The 22,761-nt window shown below is 43.5% G+C and overlaps 1 protein-coding gene across 1 annotated transcript in view; it reads left to right on the top strand.

Annotated features, from left to right (window-relative positions):
* The first annotated feature begins 584 nt into the window (after window positions 1-584).
* Window positions 585-22,761, top strand: part of SLCO4C1 (solute carrier organic anion transporter family member 4C1) — a 490,988-nt gene continuing 468,811 nt past the window's right edge. The window contains exon 1 of the mRNA XM_069226038.1: window positions 585-1,031. Within this exon, the coding sequence (XP_069082139.1) occupies window positions 776-1,031 (256 nt within the window). The 5' untranslated portion in view covers window positions 585-775. The remainder of the gene's footprint in view (window positions 1,032-22,761) is intronic.

The following is a 22,761-nucleotide window of genomic DNA, read 5'->3' as shown; positions in this document are numbered from 1 at the left end:
ACAGCTAATACTATCTGTGAACCGGACCTAAAAAATGTCACAAGATAGGGTATTTACCCAAGATTTAGAAAAACGTTATTTATTTTTTCCCTGCACCGGTGTACCTGCTTATAGCACAGCAAGAAAAACCGCAGGTAAAAGTTGTTATGACCAGAAACACTTTGTGGTAAAAATTATTTTGCATACAAAAACCAGAATGTGCACAAACGTAAGAATTAGGATCCCCTGCTAAGTGGCAAACATCACACTCGGAATAACTAACATTAGCCGTCTATTAGTAACTTCCTCGTGAGATGATGATGCGAAATCAGTCACAACAACCATTACAATTTTGTCAGAGGGCGGGGCCTTTGCACCTGCCTACTTCCTCCTCCTATTGCTTCAGGGAGTAGGAGGAGTGTCAGTAAAATTTGGCAACACTGACACGCATGATTACGAAAGATGACTCAAGAAAGATATCTGTTTTTACAGGACACTTGTAACATGTACGAGAGGCGTGCAAATCGAGCCTTTTAAATTGTTGCCAGTCCAGGATGGTGGAAAAAGGCGGAACACGTGAAGACTGCAGCAGGTAAATGAGTGGCCACAGCCTTCTCCCTGCTGTCACCTGAGGCGGTGATACAAACAGGTAGACCCAGGAGCCCAGTCCGCCAGGTGTACAATGGAAGGGAACTGGAGTCGATGACTGCACGCCACTTCTCGAGCTCGGAGCTTTGGCGGGCCTCGCAGAGAAAGTTATACAGTGTAGCTCTCAGAAGTAATCTCGGCTAGCGCAATGACGGACGGCGTCGACAACCCGGTCTTCGTCTCGCTTGACGAGGTGGGGCTGACGAGGGTAGCCAGCCTCCGGTTGTACCGTGAGCCCGAGTCAGAGCATGTACCGGAAATATCCAATCTGCAGTACACGCCGCAGGACGACAAGTACACAGAGGGGCCCTGCGGATGGGGCCGCTTCACGCCACGGTGTTTGCAATGGTGCAACAACTCCGTGGGGTACCTGGTGTTCTTCAGCTTACTGGCTATCATGCAAGGTAACAGTTCAATATGATGTTTATGACAATCCCCTCCCTCATAAATGCTTGTGATGTTTCAGGTATCCGGGAATTACAAATGTTGCAGCATAGAATATGAAATTATACCGCGTCCAATTACGCACTCTTTGCAAAGGTGCGTGCAAACAGCAAATCAATTCTGTTTTGCGCTCGTTTTGCAAATAGTGAATGGACCAAAGTGATTTTGTCCCTGTTTTTTCAAAATGGGAAAAATGGAGGAAACGGGGTATGAAACTAATGCATATAATGTGAACTACTTTTAAGCACGATTCTGTTTTTTTGCAATTTCATGAAATGAAACACAATGATGTTGCTCAAACGTAGTCCTGTCTTTCAGATTTGAAAATTGGAAAATGGAATTGCTTTATTTCTGGTTAAACACAGCCACTATCGTGGTACATCAGCTTTCTCAATGTATGTACTCGCAAATTTCTTTAGTTCAGGGCAGAGTTATTTTGTATGATTCCCTGGTATGCAGACAATGAAAATGGTGGAAATGCATTGTTGCCATTCTCAGCAGCCTATGCAGGGCCACTGACTGTCATGTCTTCCTGAGAGTGGACAATGAGAGAGAAATGATGCTAAGGGCCTGCACCCATCTCTGGGTAGGTTTATAGGTCATCCTTTACTTGAAGATGGGTGGGTAGGAACACACTAACCTTTTACGCCGATGGATGCTACCTTGCCTGCCCTGCCTGATGTTAAATAATAGGCCGAAAGTCCTATATCACCACTTGGGTTTTGAAGAGTGGAATCGCTTTGCACTATCTCACTTTACCAGGTTGTAAAACATACCACCCGACCAAAGGGGAAGCAAATGTAATTAATTAGAGTTATGTACGTAATGTTACTAGATTTCCCTGAATGTAAGCCTTCCATGGGGGAGACAATCCATGCATGTCCCATGGGTAATTTGAAAAATAGAAACCTTGAGATATATATTTATAGAAAGTAGACCTATGGAATCTAGGAATGGACCACTTGCATAAACCATGCACTTTTACTATTCATGCAATACACTTATAGCGCAACACTCTCAGGCATCCTCTGTTGAAAACAACAGCGCACATCAGTTAATTTATGTGACAACAAAGGTAAAAGCCAATACTTTAATAAAGTCAAGTACAATTTGTATCCCACACCCTTCATACCATACACTCCAAAAGAGCGCTTTGAATCCAGTTGTAATCGGATTGCTGTGTCCTCAGCAGGGTTATGAAGCACTCTTCAAATACAAAAATACCTTACCACCCAAATACAGCTTAAATTAGTCCAATTCCAAGACAAGGCTTGCTTGCAGGTCCTAGCGTGAGAGAACGCTGGACTCAAGCAGAATTTTGTGTCATCATTCTTTTATGGACTATAGAGATGAGGTAAACCCAGTGTTAGGTTACTTGTGATGGTGCCAAAAGATTTATTATGTAAATGCTATTGGAGGATCACAGCCTGCTCAAACTGAATGGTAAGAACATTTATAAAGGTAATCATGTTTTTATATAGTAGTAAAAAAATAGTAATTAACAAACAATTGTAAATAGCACATCATGTTGCACTTCTGTTATTTATTTATTTTGTAAGTAAGACGTTATTACTACCCAGTGGGGGACACGTGATTCCCTTATAGAAAGCTCTTGGGATCTTGCAAACCTTCCTTTACTTGGGTGGGTCAAGGGTGCCCTTGCTCTGTCATAGAGTACAACACTTGCATAGACTTCCTTTTGGGCTAGGGGTGTTTCCTCGAACATGACCTACAAAATGATAATGATCTTGTTGTGATACTATTAATTTTTGTGGCATGGAGACACAAATCTCCTCTTGTGAGGTTTCCTAGATTCCCTGAACCTAAAAGGACAGGCCCCGGTTGACTGTGGCCTCTGTGGTTTATGTGGACAAGTATTTATAACAGGATGTATTCTTCTGGAGTGGGTTCAAGGTACTGTGACTTTAAACCTGAGGACGGTCCTCCCTGCTAAAAACTTTTGAGCAGTCTTCTAAATTCTCCTACCCAAGAATCATTAAAGTAATATGGTAAGTTTAGATTATTTTTTAGAGGTTACAAGTGACTTCATAGAAAAATGTTTTGATATCCATTTAGTAGGCAGTTAGGATATTTTTGTGTGGTCAGCACCACCTGCAAAGGATACTTACAGGACCATGCCCCGCAGGAGACAGCGAATCCCATCACGAGTGGATCGGTGGTAGCAAGCATTCTGTACATAATAATGCATCATATCTGAAATGTTACTGCCCTACTGCAGGAATTCGAATAGAAAATCCTCATGGTAAGGGTTTGTTGGACATAGATAAACCCGGCTTTTCATCTGTTTTACCATCGTGGGGGTCGTAGTTATTCTCCAATTTGCGATCATTCAGGGTAAAGGTACAGGACGGCGCAGCTGTTTCCCTCCTGAGATTGGTACGTAGTAGAGGGGTGAAGAATTCCCCTTGTAAAAAAAACACAGAAATAATGCCCATATTGTTTCTGTTCATTAAACAGAAATTGAACTGATCTTCTGCTCCGTGGGCAGAAAACAATAGAAGCACAGTCACCTAAGTACTGGCAAGGGCTGGGTGGTGTATTTACCTTAATGCTAAGTGCATTAAGGTAAACACATTGCCTGGAACATTGACTGTGCACTTCAAATAAACTTTCCTACCTGAGAAATCTGTGTGCAACGACTGCCTACAGATTCCTCCTGGCAGTATATTTACTAATGGTTCTGTTGAAGTTATTTCAAATAAATTTCTAAGGATTTAATTTTGAGAGCCGTCTTTCTTCCTACATGTGAACTAGTGAGGTTCGGTGGGTGCAGACTACTACATTACTGTTGATATAGAACATTTTGAAATTATTTGGACAGTTCATTATTTGCTTCTGCAGTCCGATTAACATCACCCGAGGAACTCAAAATAATTATTCAGGACATCTGCATATGTATCACCCAACTAAACTCGACGGCCCGTCGTGAAAAAACGTGTCGATGTCATTACGTTGTCATAAAATTGTGTATTCATCGTGTGATCCTATAGTATAAACTTTGGCATGTGTGAAAATTCTAAAATTAAAAACGAAAACTATCGTAAGCCAACATTCAGTGTATTTCGTGTTGCAACAGAAGTTTGAATGGGGCAACTAAAAATTGTGTAACATGAAGCTGAAAGTCTATTTTACCTCGATTATCTAATGTACAAACCTGGGGTTTAACAATATATGCTTTATGTAATGAGAAAGTACCAGTACATTGTAAGTATTTCAATTTCAATGCATACTTTTGATTTGTTATGATCACGAGGTTGAACACTCGACACATTTCACAACCTCAGTAGCTTTTTAAGGCTGTTGACAGAGAAAACAATACATACAAAAGTTACAAATATGACAATACAAGGTCTAAATACTCTTGCAAGATGACATCTACAACACTTGCTAAATGAAAAAGAAACTCGAAGCGATCCTTTTCTTGACTACAAAAATAATCTAGTAAAAGTCAATTCTGTTTCTTTTACCCGTATGCATTACTCTTATTGATATTATAATTTTATAGTTCTATCATGTCTTTAGTTATCAACCAGCTAGGTCAACAATGTTAATACGTTATCTATTATAACTGCTGTATCCCAGAGTAACAATAATACTAGAAGGAATAGTGGCTACACAGACACCAGTTAGTGAATTGTTTTAAATTAATTAAAGCCCAGATTTCAACCTAGGCCATTGACTATGTGGAGGGCTATTTTTTTACATTTGTCATTCTCTCATAGTGTGACGAATACCTAGACACAAAAAAAAATTCAGATACAAAAATATTAGCAAATGCATGGTAAAAGGAAAATGGTGCAGATCACAATGCAGAGGGACATACAAAATGTAGAAGGAGTGCAAGATCAGATAACTATAGAGGACAGTTTATAAAAGAAATGGGAGATAATATACAAATAGATAAAGAGCAAACACTTTGTGTTGAAGACACCATATACGGATCATGCTGAAAAAAGGATAAGCTATTGAGAGGAAGAAGAGACATATTTGGGAACGATAGAAAGGGTCAACTTGTGTCAAAGGTAGAGGTAGAGAAGTGGCTATTCTGTCAAAAAAAAATGGAGGAGCCCAGGGATTTCTAAGGAGCATGATACAGAATGCTGGGATTTCAGATAACCAAAGTTGCCTTGTCTTGTTTCCTCCTTATGCTATCTTCTACCATCCTTCACTTTCTGTCTCTTTACCTCACTCTTGCAGGTTCTCTTTGGTCCTTGCTTTTCCCGTTGTCAATGTTTTCTTACCTGTCCTTCTTCCTTTCTCATTTGTCTGCTTTTATCTATATTGCTCTGGGTCAAAGTCTTATAGTGAAGAAAAATCCATGTCATAAAAAGTGACTCCTTTTGCACGCCACCTGCAACCATTGGAACAAATCAAGCATTGAGGGGGAAGTAAGAGGGCGGGGACAGAAAATATCACCCACATCGGTAAGTGCAGGAAGTGCAAAGTTAAAAAGATAAAAAATAGCTAGAAGCAGTTGATTATAATATAAACAACCATGGCAAAGTGTTGAGGAAGGAGGGCAGTAGTCAAATGGGCAGTTAGTGGAATCAAGTTTAGTAATGCCTTTCAATAGAAGTTTAAAGTCCTTCTCGAACACAGCATGTGATATACTGATGCAGAGAGCAGGCAAAACGTAATTTCAAATTTTGATAGCATAGTCAGTAAAAGATTGGTCAATAGTCTATTGTTTAATTTCAATTCTAGGGGTTACAATTGGACTGATCACAAACTGCCTACAGGTTGTTGACATTGTGAGCAATGCTAGATAGTTTCCCTATTTAAGTAGTTTAGCTGGATAGGGGAGATGTGGTGACAGTTTTTGCTTCATCTGACAAAGCCAGACATTGTATGCACACCTGACGTCTGTGGATGCTTGTTCATTTTTTGTAGACTGTTTAATAGGTAGTTGTCAGTCAAATCTTAGAAGAACAAGGAACTGTACGAATGTATTTAGGGCATGTTGTGGGAAGAACCATCTGAACTAAGCCATACTGTTGATATGCAATTGGAGGTAAGCCCCTTGTCAGGGGTGAGTCTGAAGAACCTTGAACAATCAGTAATCACAGGATTATTCTCCAGGAGGGTTGCAAGAGTCAATTGCACTGGTATATTCGAGTACATAAGTAAGAAAATAGGAGAAGCACAAGAGGTTCACTTTTGATGCAGTTTACGTTGACATAGAGATTATGAGCAAGGTGTGAGATGCCATCAAGTAAAGAGACCTTTAGGTTAAGGACAACTTGGTTGGTTCAGTAAACTGATTTAATCCTCTTCAGGGATATCATTTTGACCTGAAGATTACAGGTTTGCATATCATTGGGTGCCCAATGATTATCACCCTTCGGTAAAATTAGTTCCATTGAGTTGGGTAACAATAATCTCTTTTGTCTAGCACCAAGATGCCCAGAGGTGAACTTATGATTTATCAATATACATGGTATGTTAGAGTTGTCAGTGTATTTGTGATGGAATGTCAATGAGTGCTTGAGAATCGCACCAGGAGGTTTGAGTTAAACATTTAAATGGGTGGGAAATAGTGGCGAGAGAGTTTAATAGATGTAATATTCTTATTGAATAACTGTCTGTACATTAGACATCTGGATCTTTAAAAGTAAAAGAACATAATTGATTTTTGGACATTTTACAACTTCACAGAGTGTCTCAGGTGGTTGTCAGACTATCAGTTAGATAAAGGAGGACATAGGAGCCACAAGAGTGGAGGTGAAAACAGTAGAGCCAGTAGAAACAGCAACAGGGAGAAGAGTCAGATGAGTATGGTGAAGAGATTATTAGGAGGCCTAGATGCGTAAGACGAAGGGAACATGTTAGGATGGTGGATGGGAGAGGATGGGCAAGGAAGCCCGAAATCGGATATGTATGGCAAGTAGAGGGGGTAGGTGCAGAGGCCTTAAAAGCAGAAGGCAAGAGGTGAAAGTTGTGTTAAACATGAAGAATGAGGATCAAAGTGTTTGGAGAGAGGGGTGGTGTAATAGTGATGGAGTCTGTGAAGGTGACATTAGGAGGGATGATGAAAGGTGTCTCTGGACTGAATAAAGTGCCCCTAGTTTAAATCTACACACTGAATGAGAGTCAAGTAGTGAAAAAGTATGGGTTTTAGGGACAAGTAGAAGGCAAAGACGAAATAGGAAGGTGTGGAAATAGGAAGGTGTGGTTGATGAAGGAAGCGAAGCAAGGAAGAGGGGAATTCTTTACAAAATAAAAGAAGCATCAAGAACTAGAAGTCAAATTGTTCTTGTTTCTCATCAGTTGATTGTATTATCACCTTGCCATTATAAAAGATTGAAATTGAGAAATCGTTTAACATCCTCCATTCTAGGGAGCTAAGTCAAAGAACACAATAAATTGTCTGTTTGACAAAAGCAAATCACCGCGTCATCCCATTAGTGTTCTTTGCGTAGGGGAATTGCATGTAAAGAAATTTATCAATTAATTTCTGAAAGGTTCTTTTTGAGACCTAGCTCTACCACTGGGAAACTGATTTTTAAGTAGATTTGTAATTATATATGAGTTCTGATGCAAATATGTATTTTAAGACTAACCCCTTTTTTACTACAATCTATAAGGCACAGGAAGGACAGCCCTTTCAGTGGACTGTCATCTGTGCAGCTTTAATTAGTGAAAAACAAATGAAAAACATTTCTTCTGAACGCTGCCATTCAGCAGTAGGCATGCTGAGCAGCAGATAGGATGAACAGAGAAGCAACCTCTGAACTCTATCACATCATGGCTTTTCCAGGGAATCAATAAATCTTTTCTCAGTGTTCAGCCACCAGAAAAACAGAGGGTCCAATTCACAAAGGTAAATATACACTGTATATTTACTCTCATGTATATTTACCCTTACACCTATTTATTATTTAGAAAATATTGTTAAACATTCTGTGTTAAAACAAGTTCAAATTGGTTTAATAAATAAAAGTTTAATAGATTTTTTTATTATTACATTTTGAAATAAGATAATTTATAATTATGTATACTTTTTTATCATTGATATATATCAGTGATGTATATTTATATTACTGAGGGCAGTCGCAACAGGGCAGTTATAGTTGGGACCACATTTCCATAGGAAAAAAAATATTGGTTTGCTTATATCCTTGGCACAATTTGATGAATCTTCACAAAACATCATAAAAAAGTCCATCCACCTTAGCTCCTTCCTGGAAAGTTTTGGGGTGCTCCATCAAGCAGAGACCGAGAAAAAGGGGGATTCCAAAACGTTTTACCCATTCATTTTCCATAGGGAAATTAGGCACAGATAATGCCAAACTAGCTGAACAGAATTACACCACATTTATCAGAAAGCTAGTTCTTGGTCCAGAAAGAGTGTTTTTTGTGATTTGGTGTAATTCCGTTCAGTAGTTTCAGAGATGTTGAGGTTAAAAATGTATATATATTGTACGTAAAGGAGGATCCATGGAGCAGACAGATCATAAAATAAGATCTGATTGGCTGCCATCACATCAACAAAAATGTGGCAGCAGCCATTTTAGGACTCGAGGACTCAGTCCTCTGTCCTGACAAAAGGTTAAAAAAACATACACGCTGAACAGTACGGATACCCTGGTCTCCTAGGCCTCTTGGGGGGGTCCCAGAGGGCACCTCCCCAGGGCCAAAAACATATATATCTTTTTTACCCCAAATTCGCAGAGGTTCCATGGTAAAACTTTAAAGAAAGATGGCATGCTTTAAAAAAATCCCTGGGAAGGGACAAGGCCCAGTGGGGGCGTCACAACTTATTTATAAAGATGTGCATCCCCCTCCCCTAGTAATTTCTAGGCCCTGGGGACACCATCGCTAGGGCCAATTCATAAATAAACCAAAGGTTAAAGTGTAGTTACGGTTAGGAATCGTAATATTAGTTAATTTATTATGTCACTCATGAATGTTCAATGACATCATTGATAACATCACTGCCATATCAGAAATGACATAATTAATGACAAGACTGCATGGCAAGGGCACGAGTTATAGTTATAGCTACTTCAAGCAAAAGTGAACTTCAGTGTTTTTGTTCAATGAAAATGATATGTTTTAACAAACATTTATACTATAATACCATCTAACCTTTGTTTTTTCAGTGATCAATCTCTCTCTTGCTCTCTCTCTCTTTCTCTCTATCTCTCTCTCTAGATATATATATATATAAATGTTAAATTAATTTAATATATTCTCCATTGTAGGAAGGTGGCCTCTTTCTAGCCTTGCTACCCCCACTTTTGGCCTGTTTGTGAGTATATGTCAGGGTGTTTTTACTGTCTCACTGGGATCCTGCTAGCCAGGGCTCCAGTGCTCATAGTGGAAACCCTATGTTGTCAGTGTGTTTGATATGTGTTACTGGGATCCTGCTAGCCAGGACCCCAGTGCTCATAAGGTTGTGGCCTATATGTGTTCCCTGTGTGGTGCCTAACTGTATCACTGAGGCTCTACTAACCAGAATCTCAGTGTTTATGCTCTCTCTGCTTTTAAAATTGTCACTACAGGCTAGTAACTAATTTTACTAATTCTGATTGACACACTGGAACACCCTTATAATTCCCTAGTATATGGTACCTAGGTACCCAGGGTATTGGGGTTCCAGGAGATCCCTATGGGCTGTGCATTTGTTTTACCACCCATAGGAATCTCAGACAATTCTTACACAGGACTGCCACTGCAGCCTGAGTGAAATAACGTCCACGTTATTTCACAGCCATTTTACACTGCACTTAAGTAACTTATAAGTCACCTATATGTCTAACCCTCACTTGGTGAAGGTTAGGTGCAAAGTTACTAGTGTGTGGGCACCCTGGCACTAGCCAAGGTGCCCCCACATTGTTCAGGGCAAATTCCCCGGACTTTGTGAGTGCGGGGACATCATTACACGCGTGCATTACATATAGGTCACCACCTATATGTAGCGTCACAATGGTAACTCCGAACATGGCCATGTAACATGTCTAGGATCATGGAATTGTCACCCCAATACCATTCTGGTATTGGGGGGACAATTCCATGCATCCCCGGGTCTCCAGCATAGAGCCCGGGTACTGCCAAACTAACTTTCCGGGGTCTCCACTGTAGCTACTGCTGCTGCCAACCCCTCAGACAGGTTTCTGCCCCCCTGGGGCCTGGTCCCAGGAAGGCAGAACAAAGGATTTCCTCTGAGAGAGGGTGTTACACCCTCTCCCTTTGGAAATAGGTGTGAAGGGCCTGGGAGGAGTAGCCTTTCCTGGCCTCTGGAAATGCTTTGAAGGGCACAGATGGTGCCCTTTCTGCATAAGCCAGTCTACACCAGTTCAGGGATCCCCCCAGCCCTGCTCTGGCACAAAACTGGACTAAGAAAAGGGGAGTGACCACTCCCCTGACCAGCACCTCCAAGGGGAGGTGACCAGAGCTCCTCCAGTGTGTCCCAGACCTCTGCCATCTTGGATGCAGAGGTGTGAGGGCACAATGGACAGCTCTGAGTGGCCAGTGCCAGCAGGTAACGTCAGAGACCCCTCCTGATAGGTGCTTACCTTTCTCTGTAGCCAATCCTCCTCTGAGGGCTATTTAGGGCCTGTGGGTATCCTACCAGATAAGGAATGCAAGAGCTCACCAGAGTTTCTCTGCACTTCCCTCTTCGACTTCTGCCATGGATAGACCGCTGACTGCTCCAGGACTCCTGTATAACCGCAAAAAGTAGCAAGAAGACTACCAGCAACATTGTAGCGTCTCATCCTGCTGGCTTTCTCGACTGTTTCCTGGTGGTGCATGCTCTGAGGGCTGTCTGCTTTCACCCTGCACTTGAAGCCAAGAAGAAATCTCCTGTGGGTCGACAGAATCTTCCCCCTGCCAATGTAGGCACCAAACTTCTGCATCACCGGTCCTCTGGGTCCTCTCTCATTCTGACGAGCATGGTCCATGGAACACAGGAGCTGGGTCCAAGTGCCTTCGACAGTCCAGTGGCCCCTCTGTCCAAATTTGGTGGAGGTAAGTCCTTGCCTCCCCATGCCAGACAGTAATCCTGTGTACTGTGTGAACTGCAGCTGCTCGGGCTTCCGTGCACTTTTGCAAGACTTCCTTTGTGCACAGCCTAGCCCAGGTCCCCAGCACTCCGTCCTGCATTGCCAATTCACTGAGATGGACTCTGACGTCGTGAGACCCTCTTTTGTGACTCTGAGTCGACCGTCGTCCTCAGATCTTCTAAGTGCCTTTCCAGGTGCTTCTGTGGGTGCTGCCTGCTTCTGCATGGGCTCTGTGTGTTGCCGAGCGCCCTCTCTGTCTCTTCCTCCAAGAGGCAACCTCCTGGTCCTTCCTGGGCCCTAGCAGCACCCAAAATCCTCAACCAAGACTCTTGCAACTAGCAAGGCTTGTTTGCAGTCTTTCTGCATGGAAACAACTCTGCATCCTCCACCACACCGTGGGATATCTTCTGACCAAAGGAGAAGTTCCTGACACCTTCCGTTGTTGTAGAATCTTTGGCTTCTTCCACCCAGAGGCAGCCCTTTTGCACCATCATCCAGGGTTTATTGGGCTCCTGCCCCCCCTGGAGACTTGCGTGACTCTTGGACTTGGTCCCTTTCCTTTACAGGTCCTCAGGTCCAGGAATCCGTCTTCAGTGTTTTGCAGTCAGTTGTTGTCCTTGCAGAATCCCCTATCTCGACTTTACTGTCTTTCTGGTCTAGTAGGGTAACTCTACTCCTACTTTTCATGGTTTTGGGGTGGGGTATCTTGGACACCCTTAGTGTTTTCTTACACTCCCAGTGACCCTCTACACACTACACTAGGCCTGGGGTCCATTCGTGGTTCGCATTCCACTTTTGTCGTATATGGTTTGTGTTGCCCCTAGGCCTATTTCTCCCCATTGCATTCTTTTGTGATTCTCATTGTTTGCACTACTTTTCTATCTGTTACTTACCTGATTTTGGTTTGTGTGCATATATTTTGTGTATATTACTTACCTCCTAAGGGAGTATATCCTCTGAGATACTTTTGGTATATTGTCACTAAAATAAAGTACCTTTATTTTTGGTAACTCTGAGTATTGTGTTTTCTTATGATATAGTGCTATATGATATAAGTGGTATAGTAGGAGATTTGCATGTGTCCTAGTTCAGCCTAAGCTGCTCTGCTATAGCTACCTCTATCAGCATAAGCTGCTAGAACACCTCTGTTCTACTAATAAGGGATCACTGGACCTGGCACAAGGTGTAAGTACCACAAGGTACCCACTATAAGCCAGGCCAGCCTCCTACATTGGTGGTGCAGCGGTGGGATAAGTACTTGTAACTGCTTTACCACTTTGTCATTGGTGCTATTCATGAGAAAAACATATACCAAATATTTCAATATATACACATTGAACCAAAACAGTTTACTGTTCTGCTCTAAAACTTTCTACATAGTTTCTGAAAATTTCTGAAAACTTTTTAAAGTTTTCAAAAAGTTTGAAAAAGTTTTTTTCTCTGTACTTTCAAAAGTTCTAAAACTTTTTCTCTCTCTGTCCTAAACCTTTTCTATCATGTCTGCAGTAGAGCTCATTCCCAAAATTGTTCAAGCAACCTATGAGAGTTTAAACTTTAAATGTTTGAGGGGTCTCTGCATAGAAAGAGGTTTAAGCATTGGTAAGAATCCTACCAAAGACTTTCTCTTCAACCTTCTCCTACAAGATGACCAGAACCTGTCTGGCCCATCCCAGGAACAGGAGGTAGGAGGGAAAGGTACCCAGTCAGACTCAGAGGAGTTCCCTGAAGAGATTGGGGAGAGTTCTTACAAAGACCTGCCACCTAGCAGGCCACCTAGTGACACTGGTAGTGGGAGGGGGTCACACATTAGTGGGGCACCTTTCACTCCTAAAGGCCAGGTTACTAGGGTCCAGCCAGTTAGGGACAGGTCTCTCTCTGCCAATTCCCAAATTTCCTCTGTATATCACCATTCCCAAGCCTCCCACCCTTAGGATAACTTAATAGAAAGGGACTCAGAAAGCTGAGGTTGGAAGAGGCCAGGCTGAAGCTTAAACAGCAACAGCTGGCCTTAGACAGGGCATCTCTGGATGTAGAGAGGGAAAGGTAGAGATTGGGGTTAGTTCCCCATGGTGGGAGCAGCAGTGGTTTTGATAGCAATCCTGTTAGAGAGCAAAATTCCAGAAACCTGCATAAGATAGTCCCCCCCTTACAAGGAGGGGGGTGACATTAACACGTGGTTTGCTGCACTTGAGAGGGCCTGTATAGTACAGTTGGTCCCTCAAAAGCAATGGGCTGCTATCTTGTGGCTATCTTTCACTGGTAAGGTAGGGATAGGCTCCTTACTGTCAAAGAAAGTGATGCTAACAACTACAAAGTTTTGAAGGATGCAATCTTCGATGAATTCGGCTTAACCACTGAACAATACAGGATTAAGTTCAGAGACAAAAGAGTCCTCTCAAGACTGGACAGACTTTGTAGACTGTTCAGTGATGGCCTTGGAGGGTTGGTTGATTGGCAGTAAGGTGACTGACTATGAAAGCCTGTATAATCTGATCCTGAGAGAGCATATTCTTAACAATTGTGTGTCTGATTTGTTACACCAGTACTTGGTAGACTCAGATCTGATCTCTCCCCAAGAATTGGGAAAGAAGGCAGACAAATGGGTCAGAACAAGAGTGAACAGAAAAGTTCATACAGGAGTTGACAAGGATAGCAAGAAGAAAGATGGCGAGAAATCTCAGGATAAGCATGGAGATAAGGGTAAAACTAAAGATCCTTCTTCAAATCCTAAACACTCTTCAGGGGGTGGGGATACATCAACCTCTTCCTCTTCTTCACAACCCACACACATTAAAAAGCCTTGGTGCTATGTGTGTAAAAATAAAGGCCATAGGCCAGGGGATAAGTCCTGCTCAGGTAAACCCCCTGAGCCTACCACCACTAATACATCAAACTCTAGTGCCCCTAGCAGTAGTGGTAATAGTGGTTGGACTGCTGGCAATAGTCAAAATAAGGGTGTAGTTGGGTTCACTTATGGGTCCATCATAGAAACTGGGGTAGTCAGTCCCAAGACAGTTTCTGTCACACCTGGTGGCATTGGCCTTGCCACGCTGGCTGCTTGTCCCCTTACAATGGACAAGTACAGGCAGACAGTTTCAATAAATGGTGTTGAGGCTCAGGCCTACAGGGACACAGGTGCCAGCATTACTTTGGTGACTAAAAACCTAGTGTCTCCTGAACAACACATCATTGGACAACAGTACAAGATTATTGATGTCAATAACTCCACTAAGTTCCTGCCCTTAGCTATAATTCAGTTTAGTTGGGGTTGAGTTACTGGCCCTAAGCAGGTGGTAATATCACCTAGCTTACCCGTAGACTGTCTCTTAGGTAATGACCTAGACGCTTCAGGTTGGGCTGAGGTAGAGTTTAATACCCATGCAGCCATGCTGGGCATCCCTGAGGAATTGCTTCCTCTCATTTCAGCTAAAATGAAAAAGCAAAGGAGAGAAAAAGGCCTGAAAACTCATGATCCTTCTCCAACAACAGGTGAAAAGGGCATCAAAGTATCCCCTACCCACCCTGCCATTCAGGATACCATTCCGGTAGTGGGAGAAACCTCTCCTGGGGTGGCACTTGTACCAAGGGAACCACCAGCTGGCACAGCTGTGCTCCCTGAGGTAGAAGTACCTCTCTGTGGGATAACTAATATTGGTGAGAAAACATGCACCATTTTAGTTAACATGGAGCATCCCTCCAACCCTCCCAGAGAAACCTTAGTGCAGCAACCCTGCACTGCCTCACAACACTTAGGACAGCAGCCCTGCCTTGGTGTGGAGCTCATAAGACAGCATCCCTGCCCTGCTCCAACTCAAGAGAAACAGTAACCCTGTTCTCTCTTACAGCCATATGGACAAAGTTGTTGCCCAGCTATGGCTTTACTGAGACAGCATCCCTGTCTGGCATTCTCATCATTTGATATAGGTCCAGTAGACAATTCCCACTGCTCTAAACTTAAACATACTAATAGGAACTCTGAGAATATAACTTCACATTGCTGGCTAGCTAAAAAAACTATAAACGGGGTGGTTTACATCCCCACAGGGAAGTAACCATATAGTGGATGATAAAGGGAGTAACCAATCTATTACAGAGCTACTCTCTACTTATCACCATTTAGACAATAAAGACTCAACTGGCCAAGCTTAGCCTTATTGTCCTTCATTTGGGGGGAAGGGTTGTGTAGGAAGGTAGCCTCTTTCTAGCCTTGTTACCCCCACTTTTGGCCTGTTTGTGAGTATATGTCATGGTGTTTTTACTGTCTCACGGGGATCCTGCTAGCCAGGGCTCCAGTGCTCATAGTGGAAACCCTATGTTGTCAGTGTGTTGGATATGTGTCACTGGGATCCTGCTAGCCAGGACCCCAGTGCTCATAAGGTTGTGGCCTATATGTGTTCCCTGTGTGGTGCCTAACTGTATCACTGAGGCTCTGTTAACCAGAACCTCAGTGTTTATGCTCTCTCTGCTTTCAAAATTGTCACTACAGGCTAGTGACTAATTTTACCAATTCTGATTGGCATACTGGAACACCCTTATAATTCCCTAGTATATGGTACCTAGGTACCCAGGGTATTGGGGTTCCAGGAGATCCCTATGGGCTGCAGCATTTCGTTTGCCACCCATAGGGAGCGCTGGCAATTCTTACACAGGACTGCCACTGCAGCCCGAGTGAAATAACGTCCACGTTATTTCACAGCCACTTTACACTGCACTTAAGTAACTTATAAGTCACCTATATGTCTAACCCTCACTTGGTGACGGTTAGGTGCAAAGTTACTTAGTGTGTGGGCACCCTGGCACTAGCCAAGGTGCTCCCACATTGTTCAGGGCAAATTCCCCGGACTTTGTGAGTGAGGGGACACCATTACACATGTGCACTACATATAGGTCACTACCTATATGTAGCGTCACAATGGTAACTCCGAACATGGCCATGTAACATGTCTAGGATCATGGAATTGTCACCCCAAATGGTATTGGGGGGACAATTCCATGCATCCCCGGGTCTCCAGCATGGAGCCCGGGTACTGCCAAACTAACTTTCCAGGGTCTCCACTGCAGCTACTGCTGCTGCCAACCCCTCAGACAGGTTTCTGCCCCCCCATGGGGCCTGGGCAGCCGTGTCCCAGGAAGGCAGAATAAAGGATTTCCTCTGAGAGAGGGTGTTACACCCTCTCCCTTTGGAAATAGGGGTGAAGGGCCTGGGATGAGTAGCCTCTCCTGGCCTCTGAAAATGCTTTGAAGGGCACAGATGGTGCCCTCTCTGCATAAGCTAGTCTACACCGGTTCAGGGATCCCCCAGCCCTGCTCTGGCATGAAACTGGACAAAGGAAAGGGGAGTGACCACTCCCCTGACCAGCACCTCCCAGGGGAGGTGCCCAGAGCTCCTCCAGTGTGTCCCAGACCTCTTCCATCTTGGATGCAGAGGTGTGATGGCACAATGGACAGCTCTGAGTGGCCAGTGCCAGCAGGTGATGTCAGAGACCTCTCCTGATAGGTGCTTACCTTTCTCTGTAGCCAATCCTCCTCTGAGGGCTAGTTAAGGTCTCTCCTGTGGGCATCTCACCAGATAATGAATGCAAGAGCTCACCAGAGTTCCTCTACACGCCTCTCTTTGACTTCTGCCAAGGATCAACTGCTGACTGCTCCAGGACGCCTGCATAACCGCAACAAAGTAGCAAGAAGACTACCAGCAACATTGTAGTGCCTCATCCTGCTGGCTTTCTCGACTGTTTCCTGGTGGTGCATGCTCTGAGGGCTATCTGCCTTCACTCTGCACTGGAAACCAAGAAGAAATCTCCAGTGGGTCGGTGGAATCGTCCCCCGCTAACGCAGGCACCAAACTTCTGCATCACCGGTCCTCTGGGTCCCCTCTCACCCTGACGAGTGTGGTCCCTGGAACACAGGAGCTGGGTCCAAGTGTCTTTGACAGTCCAGTGGCCCTTCTTTCCAAATTTGGTGGAGGTAAGTCCTTGTCTCCCCATGCCAGACAGTAATCCTGTGTTCAGGTGCTTCTGCAGGTGCTGCCTGCTTCTGCATGGGCTCTCTTTATTTCTGAGCGCCCCCTTTGTCTCCTCCTCCAAGGGGCGACCTCCTGGTCCCTCCTGGGCCCTAGCAGCACCAAAATCTTCAACCGCAACTCTTGCAGCTAGCAAGGCTTGTTTGCAGTCTTTCTGTGTGGAAACAACTCTGCATCCTCCAACACGCCGTGGGACATCTTCTGACCAAAGGAGAAGTTCCTGGCACCTTCCGTTGTTGCAGAATCTTTGGCTTCCTCCACCCAGAGGCAGCCCTTTGGCACCTTGATCTGGGTTTTAGTGGGCTCCTGCCCCCCCTGGACACTTGAGTGACTCTGGACTTGTTCCCCTTCCTTCACAGGTCCTCAGGTCCAGGAATCCGTCTTCAGTGTTTTGCAGTCAGTTGTTGTCCTTGCAGAATCCCCTATCTCGACTTTACTGTCTTTCTGGGGTAGTAGGGTAACTTTTCTCCTACTTTTCAGGGTCTTGGGGTATCTTGGACACCCTAAGTGTTTTCTTACACTTCCAGCGACCCTCTACACATTACACTAGGCCTGGGGTCCATTTGTGGTTTGCATTCCACTTTTGGAGTATATGGTTTGTGTTACCCCTAGGCCTATTTCTCTCTATTGCATTCTATTGTGATTCTACATTGTTTGCACTACTTTTCTAACTGTTACTTACCTGATTTTGGTTTGTGTGCATATATTTTGTGTATGTTACTTACCCCCTAAGGGAGTATATCCTCTGAGATACTTTTGGTATATTGTCACTAAAATAAAGTACCTTTATTTTTGGTAACTCTGAGTACTGTGTTTTCTTATGATATAGTGCTATATGATATACGTGGTATAGTAGGAGCTTTGCATGTCTCCTAGTTCAGCCTAAGCTGCTCTGCTATAGCTACCTCTATCAGCCTAAGCTGCTAGAACACCTCTATTCTACTGATAAGGGATCACTGGACCTGGCACAAGGTGTAAGTACCACAAGGTACCCTCTATAAGCCAGGCCAGCCTCCTACATCCATTTGTTCTAACAAGGTATTATTTTATTTCACTGTCTCCTTTACCAGTACTAGTGGTAGGCAATGTGTGATGCTTGACCTACCCAAGGCATGGCTGGAGTATAACTACACGTGATTTGACACTTTTACGTCTACAGTGACTTTAGTTTGTGAATAGTGGTGATTTTACTCTTGTGTGTGTGTGGCTTGTTCCTCCCTAAACCCTTCCTTAAATGTCTGTAAGCACTTCCCATTTAGTATTCGTTATTTTCTAGTTTCATAACAGCCCCCTTCCCTGGTTCCTCCCACATCTGCTACTAAAATATACACCTATGCATGCAGAGATTTCCACAATTGTGCCACAATCACCTCACGGAAGCAATAGGAGAGTCGGAGGTCTCTCTTCCATATGTTTGTGAATTCATTCATCTCCATACTACAAAATGCGGTTTGTGATTTGGCCTTGAATGCTAGGTCTTCAGTCTAATTTGTAGGGGGCATGAATCACACAGTAAGGCATCATGCTCCCTCCGCGGTCATCCCACTTGGAACCAATGTAGGGTAATTAATAAGGAGTTTTAATCTCTGATCTTCTTGCATTTGTCAACTTCAAACTACTGCATACCAATGTTTACGAGTTTTCAAGAGAAATGCTACTGCAAAGAAAGAATGTTAGGAATTGAAATCGGAGGATGGTACATTTGGCAGGTGTGAAGCTGTAGAATGTTACACGCTGTGTCTTGTTTAAAATTGTACAACTCCTTAGGCCATGACGTTGAAATGGCCACAATGTACTTGTGATTAATTAATAAAGAATGTATTTCAAAATCCGAGGTATTCTCCTGTAGTCTTATATGAGTCCTATATTTGTTAAACACAACACCAATATCGCTATTTGAACACTTATTAAAAATAAACACCACATTCAACTGGTGTCTGCTCAACTGAGACTGATTGACACTACTATAGAAGGAAAAATGCAACATTGAGGAAGCAAATCAACTATCAAAATATTTCCACAAAAATGGGTATCCTAAGTACCATAAAACCAAATACTAGAAAGCACAGTTCAAATAATGAAAGGAGACACCATGTGTACTAATAAGGGAAACTTTTTGGGCCATATTTACAAGGAACTGACACAGCGTGGTGCTGCGCCAAAATTGGCAGCACCGCGCTGCATCAGTTCTGAAATGCAAAGATGTGCCATATATACAAAAATACAGTGCACCCCTGTGTTTCCCCTAGCGCTGTCGCTAAATTTAGCTGCTAGCGATAATGCAGGCATTCTTGCACCAAACCGCAAGGGTGTCTCTGTTAAAGGGAATGAATGTTTGTGTGCAGGAAGGTGAATCTTCCTGCACATACACAGTCTACAATGGTGATTTGGCGCATCTATGTGTGCTGCAGAATGCAGCACATATAGAAGTAGCATATCATCATTATTGAATGACTGTGCAGGAAGGGACACCTACCTGCACACAAATAATCATTCATGGCGTTTTGCTCTCTATATGTGTGCCGCAGAATAAAAGTATTTCTCCTCATTGCACCTTGCTAACTCCACCCCTCGGGTGGCGTTAGTTTTTGGTGCTGCCTATGATTTACACAGCGGAACGCCCACAGCAACATCCATTGCACGCCCCTATGCCACAGAAAACTGCACCAGAGGGGCCCATATTTACAAGACGCTCCGGTAGCCCAAAGGGCTTGTAAATAGGCCCCTTTGATTATTCATAAACGCACATTACAGATGTCATGCTCCAGAAGATATGTATTGGTGAGTGATCAATGATTATTTTTGATTTTTACAGGGACCTGCCTATGTACTGCTACTGATCTTAAAAAAAAATGGGGCTCCTGGTGGACCACTGAATTATTTAGGCAATACATCCTATTTTTAAGATGTGATGTATGAACTTTTACATTTAGTGGCTTGCTACACCACTGACTATTCACTAAGCTCATTCCAGATGTGCTGAAGCTTCTGCAGTTTTTTTGACAGTGTTGAATATACATGTACATAGTTTAGAAAAAAAAAAAGAAGCAATTGTGCAACTCAAATGCTCCTTGGGTGGTGCACCTCAATAAAGCTTCTCCTGGCAGATCAGAAGTCCATGACAAAAGATCCTGGGACTTCCACATAGTAGAAAGCTTATGATGGGGCTCATTATGACCTCCGATAGGGTGGGGACAAGGCTGCTGTCAAGGTGGCTGCCTCACCCCCATCATATTACGATGTGTCCACTGGGTTGACTGGCAGAAAAGTTGTATTACAATGCTCCCGCTGGTCAGCCCGGTGGAAATAGTGTGGCAACATTGGCTTTGGCCCCCTTAGGGAGCCAATGCTGTCGCACACAAGCACCCTCATAATGCGCACTGCCTGGATGTGATTCTGAGGGTGCTGGCTGGGGGGGGGGGCTGCACTGCACACGACATGGTTATGGGCAGTGCAGGGACCCCCCTGTGGCCCCCAGAACTGCCTTTCCGCCAGCCTTTCACTGCCATGGAAAGGCTGGCGAAAACTGAAGTTGTGATCAGCACGGCAGTGCTGAACTCAGCACCACTGTGGCTAACCACAACTTTGATCGCTGTCAACCCATCGGGATCCCTGATCCTGGTGGAGGCAGCGTTCTCCTGGCAGTCCGACTGCCAGGATCATAATCTGGCGGTCGGACCAACAGGAGTGCAGCTGTCAGACCGCCACCACAAGTTTGGCATTCCTCGGACTGCCAAACTCGTAATCTGGCCATATGTTTGGTCAAGTGAGTTGGTAAAGCTGCACATTCTTGCATTTTGTTTCCAGGAATACCCCTTCCCACCTTAGATGTTACACCTAGTGCAGATCAGCATTCCTCAGCCTTCTTTATAGTCTTGAGATGCTGGGACCTGAGTAGGCTGGTGCACAAAAATGAAAGTGGAAATATGTGCAGGCCCACTCTCCACAAACATGTAGGGCCCGAGTGTGATTGAGCCGGTTGCAAGTAATGCATGGAAATCGCACAACGCCATTTGTGCCCACCCCATTCATTTTGCAATGTGACTGATATATTAATCAGTTTTGCAACATGTTTGTTCGTGGAGCATTGCAAACCTCCTGCCTCATGAATATTAATAAGATAAGTGGCATTTTGCGGTCCTCTGATAATGGCTGTGAATGTAGGGATAGAAGTTTATGAAGGACGGCATACTTCTATGCCTAAATTCCTTTTCCTATTCCCAGCGTGTCTACATGTTTTAAAGCAGTACGTGTCCCTCAAAGGACGGATGCAACTTTAAAAAAAAAAATTGAAATATAGTCCCACAACCACCTGCTGCCTTCTCTGAGGCCATTTGACCAGATTCCCGGAGGCTGAGCCGCTGCAGAGGGACAGGTTCCACAATGCAAATCAGTTGCAGCCACAACTTATATGGGAACTGATCAATGTTTTAGAAATATAATTGCAGTCTCAAACCACTGATGCGCACTTTTGTGACTGACAAATAGGAAGTGGGCTCCTCTTTAACTTCATCTCCTGTTCGCGTTTCAGGAAGAGGGTGAAAAAGATCCATCCCTTACGAGTCAGAATTTTTTCCAACTTGTAAAAGGGGATTTATACATTGTCAAATGTATTTTATGACTACAAATCATGTAATTGTGTGAATTGCAAGCTTGTTGATAACAAAATATATTTCTGGCAGGCCCTTAGAGTCCATACTCAGCCTGGCTTCTAACTCCTGAGGTTTTACTTTAAATCTCACAAGAAAAACTGTTGGCCATATTGAGCAGGATTCGCACCTCTCTTGAGATATAATCTAAATCCTTAACCCACGGTTTGGAGCCTATTCTGTGATATGACAGCTGTTTTTTTTCTTCATCATATTTAATTTCATCTTCTGCATTGATGAGAGTACTAGTGAACACTGAGCCGTGGACTTTAATTTAAGCATTCAAGCCACAGGCTGTGAACACGATGGAATGGGTTCCTGGTTTTCATTATACCTAACTTCACCCTGCACCCTAAGCAACACCAGTGTCATCACAATAAACCCTGATTGGCGGTAACACTAAATAAGCTCACATTTCTCAGGTGGTGTTCCCTGAAACATCATTTTAGACATTCACCGATGCACTAAGCAGTATGACTAACTTTATACCTTATCATTAATTTTTTCAACTGTAAATACACATGGGTAGTGGCATGGCAGCTCTCAGTAATCTCCAACAATAGTTGCAAGCCTGCACATTAGAGCATCATTTGATTTTCAGTAATTAACTAATAAACACATCTTGCTGAAAGGACTTGAAAGTCTAGCACTCTGTCCTTGCCATGGAAACACTTAGCAGAACTAGCACGTACCCAGAAATCCAATTACAATGTGCCACCATGCGATCAAACCCAGAAAAACCCCATTGCAGATGCCTACACTCACCTGAAGACAACATTTTTAAGGCCAGTCTCATTTTTATCGATCAGTCTAGAACCATGGTCGGACACATTCCAGAAAAAACGTGTTATAAGCACATTATCAAAAATCCAAGGGGAGCCGAAAAAACTCACTATGAACCTTTAGAGTAATGAAACCATCATGATGCAAGCCAATGATAGGACCCTTCTGACTTTCAAAGATGTCCTTCAGAGCATTAAAAAGAGAAGACCGT

The sequence above is a fragment of the Pleurodeles waltl genome, chromosome 1_1 (genome assembly GCF_031143425.1).
Source record: "Pleurodeles waltl isolate 20211129_DDA chromosome 1_1, aPleWal1.hap1.20221129, whole genome shotgun sequence".
Lineage (NCBI taxonomy): Eukaryota > Metazoa > Chordata > Amphibia > Caudata > Salamandridae > Pleurodeles > Pleurodeles waltl.
The sequence above is the reverse complement of the archived record's forward strand: the minus strand, read 5'-3'. Positions and strand labels throughout refer to the sequence as shown.